The sequence below is a fragment of the Lemur catta genome, chromosome 2 (assembly GCF_020740605.2).
Source record: "Lemur catta isolate mLemCat1 chromosome 2, mLemCat1.pri, whole genome shotgun sequence".
Lineage (NCBI taxonomy): Eukaryota > Metazoa > Chordata > Mammalia > Primates > Lemuridae > Lemur > Lemur catta.
The window spans coordinates 48,008,891-48,030,671 of NC_059129.1; the positions used below are offsets into that span (position 1 = coordinate 48,008,891).

At 37.8% G+C, this 21,781-nt stretch overlaps 1 protein-coding gene across 1 annotated transcript in view; it reads left to right on the forward strand.

The window, feature by feature from the left end:
• Positions 1-21,781, forward strand: part of DNAH8 (dynein axonemal heavy chain 8) — a 286,065-nt gene that overhangs the window by 45,339 nt on the left and 218,945 nt on the right. The window contains 9 exon segments of the mRNA XM_045542103.1: positions 284-383; positions 985-1,104; positions 2,359-2,494; positions 6,207-6,394; positions 9,821-9,901; positions 10,304-10,420; positions 11,259-11,378; positions 17,249-17,381; positions 21,160-21,272. Coding sequence (XP_045398059.1) covers positions 284-383; positions 985-1,104; positions 2,359-2,494; positions 6,207-6,394; positions 9,821-9,901; positions 10,304-10,420; positions 11,259-11,378; positions 17,249-17,381; positions 21,160-21,272 — 1,108 coding nt within the window.

A 21,781-nucleotide genomic window follows, 5' to 3' on the forward strand; every position in this document is an offset into this window, starting at 1 on the left:
TTCTCAGGGAAGTCTTACTTAAATCCCCAGACTTGGCTAGGCCCCCCTGTTGTATGCATTTCTGGCCCCCTTGTAATTTAAGTAATCACTTGTGTAACTCTTGGCTGTGGTCCACCTTTTCCATAAGATAATTTTCTCTTGCTCATGACTGTATCCTGGGACAATGCATGAGGCTTTGGAGGATGAATGTTTGCCAAATGAATGAATGGATGTTTAGTATTACAGCAATTCTTAAGTATGTTTCTTATTTACTTTTTAATTATTCATCTTCAATTACTTTTAGATTTCAGAAGCTGAACATTCCCTGTCTTCAATCAGAAATAAACCGCACAATTGAGCGTATTCTTCAGTATTATGTGGCTGAACTTGACGCTACGAAGAAGGTAAGTGTCGAGGTTATAAATATAAAGGTACATTAGTACAAAAAGGAAACGATCCCGAAAGTATTTGCCATCATTGTCTTGTGCCAAGCTTTTCAAGGCGAGCCCTTCACTGGGAAGGACCTTCCCTGCTAATAGACCTGTCCTCCATGCGTGGGAAGGCGCTGACAGTGTGTGCTGCCACAGCTAGATGCACACCACCTTTTAATAGCTTTTTGCCGTGGTTTTCAGGTGTGTGTATAGCAAAGCCCATTGGAGTTAGTATTTCTGAGTGTAGAAATATGGCTCTGGAGACTGTTGTGAGAGATGAAATATGGCTATATGCTCCTTTTTTTGAATACTTAACATTTGGAGTAAGAGCAGAAAGAAATTCATGTAATGGGAAATAAAGATGAAGAGAGAATTAAGTCTCAAATATTGCAAACATCATTGTCTAAGCTTCAAGTTATCATCTCTGATGTGCACTTACCTATCTATTGACTCCTTGCTGTGTGTAAGATACAAGACATGTGAGTAATGGTAAAACAATGCAAACATAGCTGTATGTTTTTTGCCTTCTCCATTGTATTGAATTCAAACGTTAACTCCAGATTTTAAATTACAGCTTTATCATTCTCAAAAAGATGACCCACCTCTCGCTCGCAACATGCCCCCTATAGCTGGAAAAATACTTTGGGTGAGGCAGCTCTATCGCCGGATAAGTGAGCCCATCAACTATTTCTTTGTAAGCCAATAATTAAATTTATAATATGTGGATTATGGTGGTTTTAATATGAGAACTGTATTTTATCCTATAATATCGGTGTCCAATAAAGAGCCAATTCTTTTACCAGGCAAAGAAAATTTAGTTTATAAATATCCTTGAGAGAGACTAAGTCATATCCTTCTTGTTCAGTAGATAAGCCAGTTTAATTACAGTTATTTTGAAGTCAGTGAATCTTATAACTTTATGTCTTTTAATAACACAAGACCCTTTATAGAGCCTTTTAAAAAATAAAAAATTTGAAAACACAATAAAGTACAGGGGTAGTGCTGAAGCTCACTTGTGTGTGTGGACAGATAGCTCACTGATATATATGTTCAATGAAGGTAAAGATACACTCAAAGAGTGTATTCCTGTGTGAAGAACTGACACTGAGGGTGGAGTATAATGGAGTCTATTCATTCTCTGTGTCTTTAAGATTATTAGATTTCTGAAAAACAGGATAGTCTATGCCCTGCTGGCATTCTGAAACTGCCAGTTTGTCTTTTCTTTGTCCTTGTTTTTATTTAAGAGACAGAGCAGCAGAGTTGGTTTGCTTGTTGTATCTATAGAACAAAATAACTGCAAAACCAGTCGGTCTTACAAGTAATTTTATTATTAAAGCATTATTAAATATTAAGAGTCTGCTATTTTTGTTTAGCTGCAATCATTTATTTCATTGTTCTGAATATTTAAAAAAAAAAATTCAAACCCTGCCCTTAGAAGAGAGGCCCGGGTGGGGAGTCGATCCCTGATTGACTTCATAGTGGCAGGGCAGAGATTACCCCGTTTGACATATGTGAATTGAAACTAATCTTTCAGTTTTTACATAAATAACTTTGATTTTTATTCTTTGATATATGGTTACCTTTTTGTGTGCTGGAATTTAGGAATTTACCCTAGTATTCACAGTTCAAAGAAAATCCATTAATTGTACCTTGCCCAGAGAAGTGGAAAGTAGAGACTCTGACTGCCTGGGGTTGGCCCTGGGGCTCGAGGCCTCTCTGTTTAGATCCTGTCTTTCCTTTTCCAGTGTTCCCTCTATACCGACAATGTTTCCCTACTTCTCCCTCTTGCTTGTATGGCCTTCCCCATCTCTGTTTTACTCTAAGGCGGAATCTAAATTGGTGGCATAATTATTTGATGTCATTTTACATATAAACAGTTTTATGATGTGGATATGAAAACAACAGCAATCTTTTAAAACAAATCTTTCTTTTTTCCCTTAAAAAACAGAAAAACTCAGACATTTTGTCAAGTGCAGAAGGTAAAGCTGTCATCCGTCAGTATAACAAGATCTCCTACGTGCTGGTGGAATTCGAGGTGCTCTATCACACAGCCTGGGTCAAGGAGATCACGCAGTTACGTTATGGTGCGTATGAGACTGTGCAGCGAGGCTCAGAATAGGGTTAGGTGATTTTGAATGAGTTCATGCTTCTGGAGGATTTTTTACATTCCTTTCACATACTCTTAGGACAGTTAAAACTTAAGATTTAGGGATGATACAATAGTTTATTTATTTACAGTTGTTAATAATTTTCTGATATTATAAGCAAAAATTGTCATGACCTTAAAGTTGACATGCTTAAGTTAGGACCTTCCACTGAAAAACAGTATTCGAAAGTAAAAATATCTTTGTAGGTGTTTCTCCATAGATTTATGAAGGTTTTCATATTCCATTTTACCATGTTGTAAATTCAGATCTTAGTCCCAATCTGGGGAGAAAGAATTGCAGCTCTCCTTCCTCCCTTCCTCCCTCCCTCCATCTTTCCCTTCCTTTCTTTCTTTTTCTATCACTGGATTGAATTTCAGTTTTGAGCTCCAGTAAATTAAGAGTATTAGGGTTGTGTCTGAGTGTCTCTGGGGAGGGGTTATGTGTTGCCAAGGCTTTGGGTCAGAGTTAAGTGTGAGGCAGAGGATGGTTCTTAGCCGTCATCCAGCCATGCTGGCATCATCTGGGATGTTTTTGTGTGGACAAAATTATTTCAGGTTCCTGATTTGTCTCATTTTAACCTTAAGCTTTTAATTATAACCTCAACCATATGCTCTTTTTTTTTATTCTTATTTCAGCATATTGTGGGGGTACAAAAGTTTAGGTTACGTATATTGCCCTTCCTCCCCCCCCCAAGTCAGAGATTCAAATGTGTCCATCCCCTAGACAGTGTGCATCGCGCTCATTATGTATGGTGGAACCTTTACTGCATCCCCTGATAGAAAGGGTTCTCCCTCCCAAACCAGGTCTCCACCTTCAGCAGGCACAGAATTGTAGGTCCAGGAAGCACAAGTTCTGCAGGTGGGTTATTGGGAGTGGTGGTGAGAGGGGCCACTCCCACTTCTGTGTCTTGGCTGTTGGATTTTAGCTGTTGGCAACATAGCACTTACGTACACACCATCGATTCACTGCATACCTACATCCTAGAGGACCCCAACTTCCACAGGGTGTCGCCCCCACTGTAGTTAAGCCTTTAATAAGCCACTTTTATCTGGCCGGCTGTTTCTGGGTGATGCAATATATGGTGGGCCCCTATAGATTCTAATGAAAGTCTGCTCATGGAGTAACACTCTCCAAGGTACATCAAGAGAAATTTAAAACTCGCACTATGAAAAAAGGTAAAAGAGAATTTTTAACAACTGAAGTATGGAGCACGTACTGTTTTGCTTCTACAGTGCCACGAACTTTTCCATTTCTTTTCTCCTACTGGTTTTTCTACCCCCAGTGGCCTTCCTCTTATCTGCACATGTTCAAAAACAAGCTCAATGATCACCTATTCCATAAAGCCCTTTCTCATTCCTCCTGGCAGAAAACCATGTGTTCCTCTTCCAGAGTCCTCCACACACTTTATCTGCAGCTTTTCTCATGGCACTTATTGCTGTATATATCTGTCTTATCTCTCCTACACATTCCACAGATACTCTGTATGTCTGTTTCATCTTATATCCTTTTAATAACAGTCATAGCTAACATTTATACAGTGCTCACTGTGCCCAGGCTTTGTCTGAGCACTCGACATATACAAATCCTTGTAATCCTAATAGCAGCCCTGTGAGGGACGGTTACCATGCTTGTTTTACAGATGAGGAAACTGAGGCACCGCGAGGGTAAGTGACTTGCCCAAGATGACACAGGTAGTAAATGGCTGAGCCAGGACTCAAGTTCAGGCAGTCTGTCCCCAAAATCCACTCTCTTAACCATTATGCTGTACTGCTTCTACAAGTGCCAAGAATGGTGCCAGGCAGGCTTGGGGGCTCTTCAAATATTTTTAAAATATCCAATAAGTAGAGATCAGGCAATCTTGATAAATATTTTATTGAGGTTTCTGGAGAGTTTGTTCCCCTTGAGAATATCAGTTGACACCTATTGGGTACAATATGCACACTGCAATGGATTGATGCCCACGAGATGTGGTCACAAGTAAAACAATATAAAGTAACATTTTTTCATGTGAGCACAGGCTATCGGAAATGAATTGCTCTGAAGATTTCTCATTATTCTATTCATGTGACTAAGCTATTAATATATAGGAACTTGTACTAATAGTTGGAGACCTAGCATCAGCCTCCTTTAACTGGTTGCTCTATAAAGTTCTTGTGATGGTGATTCACATGGCATGAAATGGTTACTATGTCCTGGAGCAGACTTGCTGGCTGTCATTATTGGTCTGTCTGGGTCATCTTGCTGACCTTTTTGTCCTTTCAAACAGGCTCAGTACAGTTTTAAGGAAGAGAGATTTCATTAAACGAATGTTCAAAAGTTATTTTGGAATTTGCTTGGGAGGACAAATGATTTCTAATCCAATTTAAAAGATTCCAAATGAGTTGAATAAAATTTTTAGTCGAAATTCCCATGAAACTTGTACCATTAAGAACCATATTGGCTGGGCGCAGTGTCTCACTCCTGTAATCCTAGCACTCTGGGAGGCCAAGGTGGGGGGATTGCTCAAGGTCAGGAGTTTGAGACCAGCCTGAGCAAGAGTGAGACCCCATATCTACTAAAAAAAATAGAAAGAAATTAGCTGGACAACTAAAAATATATAGAAAAACTTAGCCGGGCATGGTGGCGCATGCCTGTAGTCCCAGCTACTTGGGAGGCTGAGGCGGTAGGATTGCTTGAGCCCAGGAGTTTGAGGTTGCTGTGAGCTAGGCTGATGCCATGGCATTCTGGCCCAAGCAGGAAACCCATATCAAGACTAATTTTATCTGATGAGTAAAAGTCAACTAACTTCAAAGGGATGTACAGACTGTTTTATTTTACCAGATATTTGATATAGCTACATTCTGTGAAACAATGTGAGGCTTAGAAGATTCTGTGATTTTATTTTGAAATTCTCATGTTAGTTGTATTTGTTAATATAAGATGTAATTCAGGCTAGTACATACTACTCTATGAGTGTTTTATTATTATGCATCAGAAGTAATTCATGTTAGGATAACAAATAATCTACGTCTACCCACAAGAACCACTTGGGATTATGTATTTCAATTCATAATAAAAAACTTATCTGAAAATGTCTATATGAATGATGTTTATGTGAGATGTAGTATAAAAAACTTCATTCCAGGAGTTCACAACTCAATGTTGTTTAATAAATATTTCTTGCTGATACTGGGCCTAGTTAGAAATTCAGGATGGAGACTTAGTTCAGATAAACCTCCTTGAAAAAGCCACTTTGGGGTTGGGAGTGAAAAAGGGTTCAAAATGAGCTGTGTCATCTTTTGCAGTTCTGACCGTCTTTGATTCTTTCCTGGGGGTGAAGTGCCCATCCGTAAAAATAAACTAGCATTGTATTACAGATCTCTTTGACCCACTCAGAAAATTACTGCAGTTCACAGCACAAATGGTGTCAGTTCTTGGTCAATTTTTATCTGTGGGTGTGGTTTTATGGCTTTGCAGGTATCTGCATACATTAATCTAAGTTTTGAGTATGTGCCAGATACTGTGCCTTAGCACCTGGGGCAACCAAAACTACTGCTTTGTCCTTAAGAAGTTAGCAGTCCACTGGGGAAGACAGACGTGTATAAACAGGGGTGGAAGCAGAAAGAGAATCCAGAATAGGTGATGTCAACAATCATTTGTTTGTTTGTAGCTTTACAAGCCACACTTTTTGTGCGACATCCAGAATCAGGGAAGTTGCTGGTTAATTTTGATCCCAAAATTTTGGAAGTTGTTCGGGAAACTAAGTGCATGATAAAAATGAATTTGGATGTACCAGAAGATGCAAAGAGATTGCTAAAATTGGAAAGTAAATTGAAAGCAGACAAATTGTATTTGCAGGTAAGATAATGTTTTCTAATTATTTTTGAAGGACTTTTTTTTTTTTTTTGGTAAAAGAAAAATATATCCCTGCAGTTATGCTGACATGGATGGCATTAGGAAAAATTTGTTACTATGTTGATTCTTGATTGACTTAAAATACTGACTTGCAAACCGAAGAAAAGATTGGAGATGGAAAGCAGAAAGTGAGCAGATTATTAGAAATCAGATGTAGACTTCAGCATATTGACAGTGATGAAACAGCAAGTTTGAAAACAATTTTAATATCATAATTTCAAAGATTAAGTACAATAAATTTTATAATATATTTAATTCTAGGCTACTAAGATATAAATTAATAAAGTGGGTTGACTATACGACACAAGTAGAAGGGATTCTCAACATTGTGGGGTAAACTGGAACATTATTTAAATTCAAGTTCAGTAGTCGGGCAAACTAAAATTAAAAAAAATGAAAATGGCAGGCAAAAACTGACATTGCAAAGTAGCATGAAAGAGGTTAAATCAAAATATATTCAAATCCTAATGCATAGTTTCTAAAATATGAAACAAAAGTAACGTGAAAATTTCTTTAGGAAGCCTACTCAAACAGCAAGCTGTATTAACTTTCTCTAGCAAGGCTGTGGACATACATTTTGGGAATGCAGGAAGACATATAAGTGTAAGGGCATTCTTTCTAGTACTAGTAGCAAAAGACTGGAATCTAACTCCGGCAATAGAGAACTGATTAAATATGGTTTATAAGATAAATACACAGAAATTAATGGAATAACTGATTATTCAATGAGAAAAGTGAACTCAATTTGCAGTGGTGCAAAATTTACTATGTTTATTATCAATAACATAATAAGAAAATTACTGATTTTTTCCTGTTTCTTGCTGAAGAGAGTAATATGAATCTGCTATTTTCAGTATGTCATTATATTTAAATCTTCTGGTTTAATTAAGGTTTAATTTTGGTCTGGAAATATGAACAACTGGATAATGAAGTTTTTCTGGAAACTAATCTAACAAGATTATCAAAGAATATTTCAAAAATTTACCCCACTAGCAAGTATAATAAATTTAAAATGGCAATCATATTAATATGTGACATTAAGAGCAACAACAAAAAAGATAAACTATTAGAATAGAGATTCCCCAAACGGTTTTTTAAACAGCTTTACTGAGATATAATTACATATCATACAGTTTACCCATTTAAAGCATACAATTCAATGGTTTTAGAATACAGGTATTCTACCTGCTGTAGAAATGTAGATGGTTGTACCAAGTTGTACAACCATCACCACAATCAATTTTAGTTTTCATCACCCCCGAAAGAAACTCCATACTGTTAGCATACACTCCCCATTTTCCCTCAAGTCTCCCCACACCCAGCCCCTGGCAACCACTAATCTACTTTCTGTCTCTATGGATTTGCCTTTTCTGAACATTTCATACGAATGGAACCATACAATAGATGGTCTTTTGTGACTGGCTTCTTTCTCTTAGACAGTATTTTCAAAGTTCATTCATATTGTTCTATATATTGTACTTCATTTATTTTTATAAGAAAATAATATTCCATTGCATGGTTATACTTTACCACATTTTAGTTATCTGTTCATCAGTTGATAGTCATTTGGGTTACTTCCACATTTTGGCTATTACGAATAATGCTGCTGTGAACATTTTTGTATACACGTTTTTGTGTGGATGCATGTTTTCATTGTTTTGGGTATACACCTAAAAGTGCAGTTACTGGGTTTTGGTAACTTGATAACTCCGTGCTTAAACTTTTGAAGAATTGCCAGACTGTATTCCATCATTTTGCATTCCCACGAACAGTGTATGAAGGTTCTCATTTCTCTGCATTCTTGCCAATACTTATTATTATCTGTCTTTTTCATTGGAGCCATCCTAGTGGATGAAAAGTGGTATTGCAGTGTGGTTTTGATTTGCATTTCCCTGATGGTTAAGAATGTGGAGCATCTTTTCATGTGCTTACTGTCCATTTCTAGATCTTTAAAGGAACATCTATTTAGATCCTTGGCTCATTTTAAAGTTGGGTTGCATTTTTATTTTTTATTTTTAATAGTTATTTTTGTTTTTATTCTTTTTAGAGACAGGGTCTTGCTGTGTGGCCCAGGCTGGAGTGCCGTGGTGTGATCATAGCTCACTGCAACTCGAAACTCCTGGGCTAGAGTGATCCTCCTGTCTCAGCCTTCCAAGTAGCTGGGACTACAGACATGAGCTACCATGCCCAGCTAATTTTTTAATTTTTTTTTTTTTTCTCTAGAGACTGGGTCTTGCCATGTTGGCCAGGCTGGTCTTGAACTCCTGGGCTCAAGCAATTCTCCCATCTTGGCTTCCCAAAGTGCTGGGATTACAGGCATGAGCCACCGCACCTGGCCACCTTTAATAGTTCTTTATATTTTCTAACTACTAGTCCTTTATCAGGTATATGATTTGTAAAAACTTTTTCCTATTCTGTGGATTGTTTTTTCCTTTTCTTGATGGTGTCCTTTGAAGCACAAACATTTTACATTTTCATGAAGTTTGTCTACTTTTTCTTTTGTCTTTTGTGTTTTTGGTGTCATGTCTGAGAAATCTTTTCCCATCCAAGGTCATGAAGATTTATGCGTATGTTTTGTTCCAAGAGTTTAATAGTTTTAGCTCTTACCAAAATAGTATTTAATTTTATACTGTCTAGTTGTGACTTTGGAGGATTGAGTGTCAAACTATTGTTATAAATTGAAGCTAATCTCATTTGCATTGCATTTTTGAAAGTCAAAGTTCTTTGCCAAGTCTCAAGTATAAGTAAAACTTCAACTATAAGTAACAGATAAAAAGGAAAGGAATCAAGAACTTTGAAACTATTAAGTAAAAATTGGAACAGTTTAATATTATTAACTTGGGGAACAAGTAACTTGAATTCACATCTCCTGCCACATAGTGTAGTAAATTACAGAATGGTCAATATTGGATCATCATAGATCATCTCTAAAAAATATCTAAAAGAAAACATAAAAGCTTATTTATTCTGGTTGTATGGAGAAGCTGAATTTATCTTGATTCGAGAAAGCAAGTGTGGCATCAGTGATTAGTATGTTTTAATGTGCCAGAAGACAAGGAACAGAAAGGAGAAAATGTGTAATGACAGATATCACAAAAAGACAATTATATAAACCTTTTATAATAACATAAATCTAGAAAGACAAATAATAAATATGAAAAATGAAAATCTAGAAAGCTCTATTGACTTATTTAAAGGGGAAGCTCTCAGGTAATTTACAGGTGGGGGAAATCAGCATAAATTTAAATGAGCAGCCCCCGTGATGGCAGGACTACGAAGAAACAGGTGTAATGAAACCTTCCTGGTATGAATCAAAATGTGACTGTTGCTTTAAAATGAATAAAAATACGCCATTTCAACTTTTTACAGGGTCTTTTGCAGTATTATGATGAGTTATGTCAGGAAGTGCCTTCTGTGTTTGTCAATCTGATGACCCCGAAAATGAAAAAGGTTGGTAATGCTGAAGATTTATATTGATTTCCCTGTTATTTAAAATTAGGTTTTGGTTCTATAAATTGTGGATTTTAGACCATCTATTCTTGGCTAGACCCTCTATCTTTCCAGTTCAACTTTATAGCTCTGTTTTTACCTACAGAATTTCTTGTCTCAGTTTTGTTGCCTTTGAAAAACAACTAAATCTAAATCATGAGCATTTTCTAAAACTCCGTGATTGTTTCCTGGGCAACCAACCATGATTAAAAATAAAAAGTCATTTTTATTAGGTATAATGGAGGGAAAATAAAACTAAGAAAATATAACCTATAAACTTTGCAGGTAATAAAGGAAAGCCTTTTCTATAAACGCAGATGCTCCTGTTAGTAGTGGAAGCTGCTATGTTTTTACTTTCTGTAGGTGGAATGCGTACTGAGGCAAGGGCTCACAATATTAACATGGTCATCTTTAACACTGGAAAGCTTCTTTCAAGAAGTTGAATCGGTTTTGGATATGTTCAACCAACTTTTAAAGAAGGTAGGATCGATAAATAAAAAAGGCTACATGCATTAATGCTCAGAATGTAAGAAATAGTTTGATTATCTATGGAAGCTCTTTAGAGGGTATGACTTTTCACTAACAGGGTTATCAATTAAAAAAAAATAATGCCTTATATTTTTTTTACTGCTTTGGGGTCTTCATTTAAGGTTGCCTGGTTCTTATCCCTGAATCACCTTGTCTTTAGTATGTTAAAATGGTAGCTCAACCTCACACTGTAGTTTAGAAAATGAGGTAATTGGACACTGTTGAAGATGGCAGAGTGGAGGGCTTAAATATTAATTAATATTAATACATCTAATATTAACTAGATGAGGCGATCCTCTAATTGGAGACTTGTCTATTGATTTCCGACGTGTTTGATGCACAGAACATGTATATCTTTTTAGATGTGTTAGTCTGTCATGCCAGCAGAGTGTGATAGACAAACTCAGAGGCTTTGGAGTCAGATAAACCTGAGTGTGGGATTCTCTGCCTTTTACTAGGTCTGTGTTCCTCCCTAGGTCACTTTGCTTCTCCGAGCCTTGGTATGTTTAGCTGGAAAGCTTGGGGTGTCAATGTCTCATGTGCTGGAATGAGGATTAAAGAAGATATCACATGTGAGGTTATGGTACATGTTGCTGCTCAAGAAAAATTTAGTTCCACGTCAAGCTTTCTTTGCAAATGTACTCCTAAAATTTTCACCAAGTTATGCTTGCCTCAGGATGCAAGTTTCCAGATTTAGTCCGCTAAGTTAATTTATAACCCAAGCACATTTTGGATGAAAAGCTAGCTATAAAGGAGAGGTTTTTTTTCACATTTTTTTCTCTGTTGGTAGATCAATGACTTGTGTGAAATGCATATTGATACAGTTCTAAAAGAGATAGCCAAAACTGTGTTAATTTCCCTGCCTGAAACCGGTGCTACCAAAGTAGAAGATATGCTGACCCTCAATGAGGTATGCATTTATTTATTATATTATAATCACAGAAATACTGGCTTATAAACCTGAAATGTGAATTGGTAATCTAACAGTAGAAATCTGGGTCAGTAGCTTTTTTTGGATATCTTCTGCTCCAAAGGCTTACATGGCTTCAACAGTTCAAACCCACGGCCACACCTCAGGTGTTATCTTAACTGATGATGTCAACCTAATGGAGTTCCCTGGGGCTCTGTCACTGGTTCACAGCTCTTTTCCCCCTGCACATACGCATACGACCAGGGCCATACCGTCTTTCTTGTGGTTTTAACTACAACATACTTTCCCTCTAAGTCAGCCAGAAACCTGGGGACTCATCTGGACTCCTTTCCTCACTTCTGTTTCCTAAATCCAGCCGGTCTTAAGGCTTAGCCTGGCTTTGCCTCTTACTCAGATTTTGCTTGAGTTGCCTCTTCTTTTCATGCCTATTACCACTTTCTAGGTCAGGCCCTTAATGCTTACTTTGAGTTTAGCAATTGATGCGATCTAACTGGTCTCTGTGCCTCATACTTGGCCCCATCATATCCACCCACATTGCCATCACATCTGATTGTGAAACTCTCCAGCTTAAGTCCTTCAGTGGCAGAGGCATCTGGTCCTTACAGGACAAAATCTAACCTCCTTAGCATTGCATTATATTGAAATTATTCGGATACCTATTTATCCTCCATGAACTCGAAAGTACAAAGACAGGAGCCTGTCTAGTCATTTTCGAGGCCTGGCACATAATACAATCTTTCTCAAAAGCACTAAATTTATGTCTTGAACTGAACTCTTTGTTCTGTCTTGCCTGCCTGTGCTTCCCTTGCACCCATTCTGCTGGTTTGGGTCACCTTGCTGGTGTCCTTTTCAAGACAGCCACAGATGGGTCCATTTCCAGGGGTCTAGTCTGACCCATGGGAAACAGGTGTGTCTGCCCCTTTCTGTGGAAGTACAACCTCTTCTCCTCAGGACACCTCTTTTTGCCTGCAGGGGTGAGGGTAGCTAGCCGGCCTCTCAGCTCAGGACTGCTCAGGCATGGGTCCGCCCTCTATGCCCAAATTCTACAGGGGGGGCCCCCATGCTTATCTCTACTGAATCTACCAATGAATGAGCAAGCTTCCTTTTTGTAACCTCAAGGTGGGCAGTGGGCTGAGAGCTGCCTTACCTCTTCCTTGGTAAGAACTGCCTTCTTCACAATGTATATGGTCTTAAAATTATTTATTCTCAGTTTGGGGCCTTGGCTATAACTGAGACAACACTAAGTAACCCATTTTAATATCCTGTTCTTGGTACATTCAAGTTTAAGATGGTTATATCTTTTGGGGCATTTGTTCCTTTTGTCATTGTGGAGTAAGCTTTTTATCCTATTTTGTTTGATATTAATGTATTATACCAGCTTTTTTAGGTTATTATTTTTTAGTTGTGTATTTTTCCATTTTATTATTTTCAACCTTTTTAGCTTCTCTTATTTTAGGTTTTTCTCTTATGAAGAATATTTAGCTGTATTTTGTTTTTAATCTACTCTGAAAATCTCTGTTTTTTTTTAAACTGGTAATTTTAGCCTATTCTGCTCTTTGCTATTTCTGCCAACTCTTGCTCAGAGTGGCTTGTTTCTCGATGTGTTTTACGTGTTGGACTGTGAACTAATGCACATATGTGCATTTGTGGGAGTCCTGGACAACCTTGGTTGAGAACCTGGCCCTTTTTATCCCTCCTTGTGTGGTGCCTAGGAGCTTCACCAACTTGGGGCAACTTTATGTTAGCTTCTCAGTGGATAGAATTTCCAAAACTACACAGGTTGTATGAACTCAAGCTCCAAACCTGTGTGAGGGTGAGCTAGTGTTTGTGAATTCCCAAGGGAGAATTTGTTCCCCTGCCCAGAGCCTCAACCAGGATAGCTACCTTTCCTTTCTAGCCCACCCTTTCCCCGAGGGCATTGCCTTTGATTTGCCTATTGTTATGTGGGGGATGAGGATGCGGTAGATCTTAGTTCTAGCCTCCCACCCTTTTGAGGGATCCATGGCCTTATTTGGTTTTTTGGTTATGGAAAAAAAAGCCCCAATAGGAGCTATGGTTTCAACTTATTTTTCATTTTAGGTCTATGCTTTTTGTTTTTGTTTTTAATTAAGGTATAGCATATATACAGAATAGTGTTCAAGTCTTAAGTGCACCATTCAATGAATGTTGACATATGATGCACCCTTGTAACTCTCTCTAAGAGCAAGATATAGAATACTTTCTTTCCTCCAAATGACTCCCCTGTGGTCCATTCCGGGCAGTAACACCTCTCTTGTACCCCTAGAAGTGATGGCCATTTGAATTATATCACTGTATATTAGTTCTGTCTGTTTTTGAATTTCATATAAATGGAATTATACAGTGTATATTCTGGTTTTTTTTTTTTTTTTTTTTTTGGAGACAGAGTCTCACTCTTTTGCCCTGGCTAGAGTGCCATGGTGTCAGCCTAGCTCACAGCAACCTCAAACTCCTGGGCTCAAGCAATCCTTCTGCCTCAGCCTCCCAAGTAGCTGGGACTATAGGCATGCACCACCATGCCCAGCTAATCTTTTCTATATATTTTTAGTTGTCCAGATAATTTCTTTCTATTTTTTTAGTGGAGACGGGGTCTCGCTCTTGCTCAGGCTGGTCTCGAACTCCTGAGCTCAAAGTATCCTCCCACCTTGGCCTACCAGAGTGCTAAGATTACAGGTGTGAGCCACCGCACCTGGCCCATACGGTGTATATTCTTTACGTCTGATTTGTTTTGCTCAGTGTTACAATTGTGAGATTCATCTGTGTAGTCGTGTGAAGCATTAATTCTTCATTGCCTTGCTGTATAGCATTCCATTGTATACATTTATTACAATTTATCCACTCTACCATGTTGAGGGTATTTGGATAGTTTACAGCTTTTGGCTCTACACTGAGCGTTCTTGTACCTGATTTTTTTGTGGACTTAAGCATTAATTTTGGTGGGTATATACCCAGAAGTGAGATTTCTGAGTCATAGATTATGAATATATTTAGCTTTAATGGAAACTATCTTTTTAGAGTTTGTCTATCTGAATTAGGGGCCAGACGGGTTCACGTATTATACTTGATTGCTATGTCTCTTAAGTGTTAAAATCATTCTCACCACCTCCACTGATTTTTTTTTTGGCTTGCAACTTTTTTATTGTGGTAAAATATACTAACATAAAATTTACCATATTAACCATTTTAAGTGTACAATTCACTGGCATTAAGTATATTCACAGTGTTGTATAACCATCATCATTATCTATTTACAAAACATTTTCGTTATTCCAAACTGATATTCTGTACCTATCATATAATAATTCTGCAGTGGTGGTGCTAAGTCTCAATATTGTAAGTCAGATGCAGGAGGCAGAATTCTGAAGAGCACCTTTGCCAACCAGTGCCCCAGACTCTTGCCCTACAGTGACCTAAGGTCTAGTAACAGTTGAGCTACCTTCCTACAAACCTACCATTAGGTAGGCCATTATAGTGAAGCCAAGTCAGATAACACTCTAATTTGGGGGGACAAGGTTCATTTGGGCCAAGCAGTAGTTTCAGACCATATTTGGGAATCAGGGCTGCTTGTAGTCAGGGCAGCATTCCTTGTATTGGAGAATCTAAAGGTGGTTTTATGATAGATTATATTAATTATTAAAAAGCTTTCTTCTTTCAGTTTCAAATCATTCCTTCTCTTCTGTGGTGCTGGGGCCAGGACTGTAAGCTATGTTTCTCCTTGGCCAGCTGGCTCCCTTTTAGACTTTGCTTATATGTTAACTCCATGTTGTACCCTTTGAAGAGCTCTTGAGACTGTTTTCCAAAGTGGCTGTGTCATTCCCACCAACGGTGTATGAGGGTTCCAATTTCTCTACATCCTTGCCAACACTCATTCATTATACCATCCTAGTGTGTGTAAAGTGGTATCTCATTATAGTTTTGATTTGCATTTCCCTAATGGCTAGTAATGTTGAACATCATTTTATGTACTTATTAACCTTTCATATACATTGCTTCAGAAACATCTATTCAAATTGTTTGCTCACTTTTGAATGGGGCATTTGTCTTTCTATTTTTGAGTTGTTATAGTTTTTTTTAAGATACTAGTCCCTTATCAGATATATGGTTTACAAAAATTTTCTCTTATTCTGTAGGTTGCCTTTTCACTTTCTTGAGGTGTTCTTTAAAGCACAAAAGTTTTTAATTTTGATGAAATCTACTTTATTAAATTTTTCTTTTGTTGCTCTGCTTTCAGTGTTGTGTGTAAGAACACTTTGCCTAATTGAAGGTCATGAAGATTTATGCCTATATTTTTTCTAACAGTTTTTTTAGCTTTAGCTCTTAAATTTGGGTCTATGATCCATTTTGAGTTAATTTCTTTGTGTGGTACAAGGAAAGGGTCCAGTTTCATTCTTTTGCAAGTAGATAGTCAGCTGTCCCAGCACGAGTTGTTGAGTCCCATTAACTTTTTATTATATACTATTGGAAACATATAGAAGAATTTATATGGCATTCTTCCATTCGTTCTGGTGCATATGTTCTTTTTAAAAGATTACTGTATGTTATTTTGTTGAGGTTTCTGGAGATATCAGGGTAATGCCAAGATAAACGTGTGTGTTCAATCTGCCAAATCTAACTAGTAGTGTCTGGTTCCTTTCTTAGGGGATTTCAAAGCAGGAGTGTGTATAAATACATGCGTCCAATCTGCCATGACTGCTGGAATGGTCTACTTGTTTAACACTCATTTTCCCTGCTAGACCTAAGCGGCTCCCAGCCCCTATTGCCATTCTAAAGGTTAACACTGCATTGCATAAATTAAAAAAGATGAAATGAATGAATAACGAGCAAGGTCAGAAGAGTTGGTGGGGTGGATTGGATTAGAGAATGTCTGCAGGTAGGAGCAGGAACACCATTTCCCCTGAGACTGAAAAAAGGTGAGAATGGGTTCAGATACAGATGAGAAGATCAAGAAAGGAACATGTTGGGCAGAACATGGGGAATATGAGCCCTCCCAAGGCTTATCAGGAGAGAAGTTTGCATAGACAGACTTGAGATCCTCCGCAGCTGTATTCTTGAAGCCATGTTGACTGCTCCTGTTTGCTTTTCTCTTTCCTGAAGTGCATGGATGTTGTGGGCATGTCGAAAGACTCAATTTTATAAACCAGTTTATCTTTTCTGACTTTGACTGGTTCTCCGCTTCTTCCTTAAGCCTTTACTGACTATTAGAAGAGATTAGAAAGACAAAATACAGGCTTTTAGAATCAGACAAAACTGGTTTCAGATCTGAATTCTTTCCAACTACTGAGTGACGTGGACAAATTCCTTCTTTTTTCTGAGCCTCAGTTTTCTCTTCTTTGAATGGTGACAATGATATTACCTATCTCAAGAGTTTGTTGTTTAATTAAGTGCGTTAATACAAGTAAAGCTCTTAAATTGATGGCTGGCATACAACACTATGCTCAAAAAACCCTTATCTCATTTAACTCTCAAAGCAACACTTTGGATTGTCCTAAAAACCATGTTTCATTTTCAACTTTTGACATCATCTTTCTACTCCTTCAGCCCTTTTCCCCCCCAACCATATGAATGTGAAGGCAGAGCTCTGTGTGTGATTGAGTGAGACACAGCCCAAAGACTTGGGGTTCTTCTTCTTTCTCCTACTCTTTGCTTGGGCCTTAGCAGCTATGCTTTTAGCCATTGACAATTTTGGATCTGAAACATTGTACCAATGGCAACTATCGCTAGTTTTTTTTTCAAGTGAAGTTAATTATAGTTTTATAAAGTAAAGTAGTATTAATAATTTTCACAGTGTTTTTAAGTATCTGGAATTGAATAGTCATTTCTTTATTTAATAGACATATACAAAAGAATGGGCTGATGTTCTAAACCACAAAAGTAAGCATGTGGAAGAAGCTGTCAAAGAACTTATATTAATATTTGAAAATATTTATGAAGTTAAGTACACTGGGAAAACAGGTAATTTCACTTGTTATAATGTTTGAATCACAAGGTCCACAGATGTGTCCTGATGTAGGCACCTTCTGCTTACCAGGTGCCAAATTCCAGACTCCCAGAAGGAAAGCAGGGGTTCAGCAGAAACCACATTGTTTGTACAGACAGCTGAAGCCCAGAGAGCTCTTTCTGTCAGTCAGGGAATGGTGGGAGCCCTTCTGACATCCAGGTTCCCAACCAAGAGCCATCTTTAAAGCAGGGCTGCCTATGGGTACCAGTCTTAGGCCTGTTATGGTAATTTTTTTGTTGTCCTTCAGCATTCCAATCAAGTCACTTTGACTATTTGATTTATTTTACCTTTTTTTTTTCTTTTTGAGAAAAGCAAACCAGGCAAAAGTAAATTCTACAACTTTCTTTAATCTGGAAAGCATAATTTGGATGAGACTGTGTTTCAAGACATTTTTTTTCCCCAGACCCTTTTCTATGTAGAATGTGCTATGCCTTACCACTTAGAACTGTTTCAGGGGCTCTGGGCACAGCTAAATGGTACCTAGTGGAAGAGTACACTCCCAAGGAAGCAAAGATCACAGCACAGCATGTGTTCCCCACCATCCAGCCCCCCACTCCCAGCTAAAGAATGACCTAAAGGTTCTGTATCTTAACTGTCACTTTTGATTCTGCCCAAGCTTTCATCATCCTCATTCAGTTTGTTTGGAAATATGAGAAACGTCCTTACTTTACGAGGTCTGTTCAGGCAAATCTGTATGACACCTGCATTATTTTAAGTGGTTAAAATAATTTGACCGTGCTGGATTTCCTGTTCTCCTAATAGGTTCTAATAATTTCAGTAAATACATATTAATAAGCCCAAGAGATAAACTATTAAATTTGAAACCTCTTTATCAAGGGCAGGGAATTTTAAGAAAAGATTTCCTAGTAGTTGAGTATTTTGCTTCCTTCTTCCTAGGTTGTGGTTTAAGAACACGGGAGTTTTGGTTTTGCTTAGATTGTCCTGTCCTAGATATTTTCTTTTTTTTTGTCATACATTGGCAACCTCTTTAATATCTAGCAACTAGATATTATAAAATTGGGACTGATTTGTCCAGTATACATACGATATATACAATACAGCAAAGTTAAATGAAATGCACATACTATACAGGGCAATGGATAAGCTGAAATTTTCTAGTATACACAAGCAAAACACTTTTTGCAATTTCTCCCCTCCCACCTCCTTCAACCCAGTGAACAAGTACAAACAGTATTCTGTTCACAGAGGTGGTTTGACAATTCCACTTCCAAACACAGTATTTCTCATCAGTTTTTAAAAGCTATTTACAAAGTGTTATTTTACTACTTCTACTTTTCAATACATTAAGCACTTCTAAATATCTAGAAAGACTAGATATTTCATACAAGAACTTAACCACTATACTCCACTGTTAAATAAAATTGCACATACATAGCAATGGTTGTAATCTGACGTGTCATCTAAATATGACCATTTTGGCCTTGAACTATTCCCTCTCTCTGCCTTATATCCAGTGGACAAGTACAGGCATGTGTAATGCTTAGAAATGGTTGAACAAATTTATATCCAAAAGTCATTTACAGAGGACAAGCTTTCCTATGAATTTCAACACAAGATATACAAAATGTGCTAATTTTACTAAGTACTTTGTCATACGCTGGCAACCTCTTTAACATCTAGAGACTAGATATTGCAAAATTAGGACTCATTTGTCCATTATGTACATTGTATACACATAGCAAAACAAAATGCATAAAACATAAGAAAACTGGTATCTGAAGATGTCCGAGTATGAACACACTAGCATATTACCTTTTGCAATTCCTTCCCTCCCCCCTCCTCCAAACCATAGTAAAGTATAGATGGTACTATACTGCTCACAGAAGTGGTTTAACAATTCTATTTCCTGAAGACAGTATATCCTGTGAATTTTAGCAAAAACATATTTACAAAGTGATATTTTACTACCTCTACATTTAACATATGTCGGGCATGTCTAAACATCTAGGTAGACTAGATGTTTCAGATAAGGATTTAATTTGTCCACTATATACACAGCAGTCTTGAATAAACTGCATACCTGTAACAGTTACATTTGAAAGTATCTTTGAAATATGAACATTCTGGCCTGGAACCCTTCCCTCCTCCAGCAACCCAGTGGGCTATAATGCTCAAATTTTCAGAAGACAATCTTTCCTAGGAATTTAAAAACAAAAATGCGCAAAATATATTAGTTTACTGATTCTACACACTGGAAACCTCTTTTAACATCAAGAAAGACTAGATGTAAATTATGTCCAAGATATTTTGAATCTTTGGATAAATTTGAAGAGAAATACTTATTTCATTTTAAAGTTCTCTTTTCAAGCTCTAAGTAAGAACTGATTAGATAGAAATTTGTAGTCGGAGGTTTTACTTTTTAGTATCATAAGGAGTATAAGAGGATGTGTCTGTCAATCACGATCCCTGTTTGCCCAAATCCCTGCTGTTGCCACCATCCCCTGCTCGGGGAAGCAGTGTGAGGCTGGCTTTGTGCAAGGCAAGCCACTGGCTGCACCAGGGGTGTGTTGCTAACGCAGAATGTGCCACTAGAGTTTTGAAAGAAACCCAAGAGATAGCTCTGCCTGACAGGGATGAGGTTAATTAGCTAATTACTAACATATTTAAACTGGGTAATCTGTGGGAAGTTGGCTTTTTGAGTGAGAGGAGAACATTCCAGTCAAGCAGAGATCCCATGAAAGTGACATTATAAGAAGGGGGATGGGGAGGGAGAGGAAAAGAGAAATCTGTGCCTAGAATAGTGGTTCTCAATGAGAGTAGGGAGAGACTTTGCCCTCCAGGACACATTCGACAGTGTCTGGAGACATTTTTAGTTGTCACACAGTGCGGGGCGTTTGCTACTAGCTTCTAGTGGATCAGGGCCAGGGATGCTGCTAAACATCCTACAGGACAGCATCCAAGAGCAAAGAATTATCTAGCCTAAAATGTCAAGAGTGCTGAGGATAAGAAACTTCGGGCCTAAAATGAGTATGTACAGCATGTCTTCTTTCCTCTTAGAATTTTTCACTTAAACTAGTAACAAGTGTCAAAAACACAAAAACGTCATTTAATTGTGAGAATAGGCACATACTTTAGAAACATAATAGGTAGAACTCAAATTTTTTCTTAATTCTAGATACTGAGACAGAGTATATTTACAGAGCGTATTTCTTTTTTTTTTTTTTTTTTTTTGAGACACAGTCTCGCTTTGTGGCCCGGGCTAGAGTGAGTGCCGTGGCGTCAGCCTAGCTCACAGCAACCTCAAACTCCTGGGCTTAAGCAATCCTACTGCCTGCCTCAGCCTCCCGAGTAGCTAGGACTACAGGCATGTGCCACCATGCCTGGCTAATTTTTTCTATATATATTTTAGTTGGCCAGATAATTTCTTTCTATTTTTAGTAGAGGTGGGGTCTCGCTCTTGCTCAGGCTGGTCTCGAACTCCTGAGCTCAAACGATCCACCCGCCTCGGCCTCCCAGAGTGCTAGGATTACAGGCGTGAGCCACCGCGCCCGGCCTACAGAGCATATTTCTTAGCAGAATGATGAGTCTGTTGAGATGGGTGATTTAGATTGAATTCAAGGATGACTCCTACAGGAAAAAATGCAAAAAAAGAAAAATTTTTTTGAAAGTTTTTAAAGTAAGAGCTTTTAACAAAGGAGCTTCCTAAGAAGATTTGGCCATGTAGAATAAACCTAATGCTTAAAAAATCAAATCTTGTATTTTTGTTTTATCTTTTGTCTGTAGAACAGCGGAAACATGTTGTTTTTGGGAGTGAAACAGAGGAGGGTGAAAGCACTGACTATGAGGCTAATACTGTGAATGAGGTCGATACTAATGAAAAAGATGAGTTTAAAAAGGTATTTATTGTGGAACAATTTCATGCAATTCAAAGAATTATGGCTCATAGGATTATACATAACCCCAGATGGCGTTTCTTCCAGGCAGTTCTACAACCAATCTGTGTGTAATATATAACAAAATTCAGAAAATATAATTTTCAGTTTTACACTGTAGGATCAGGCAAGATATAACAGTCCTTATAATTTTCCCCAATATCACTAACTTTTGATGTGATTTTGTTGATTACAATTTATGTAGTTATCTCCCCCTGTTGTGACTGACGATGTTTTCTTCTATAGCAAATTTGACTTCTGGAATTGTAGTGCCAATCAGTTTGACTCAGAGTGGAGAACTTTGTTCTCAGTTATTGTGTTTAATGGAGATATTGGTATTGCAAGGCTAGATTCCGACTCACTTGGGGCCCAGGGATCTGCATTTTTAAAATAGCAGCATGGATGACCTGTGGACTCTCCCCCGGGAGAAACCCGGGATGGGCAGATTTCACACTCTGTCGAAATATGTTGAG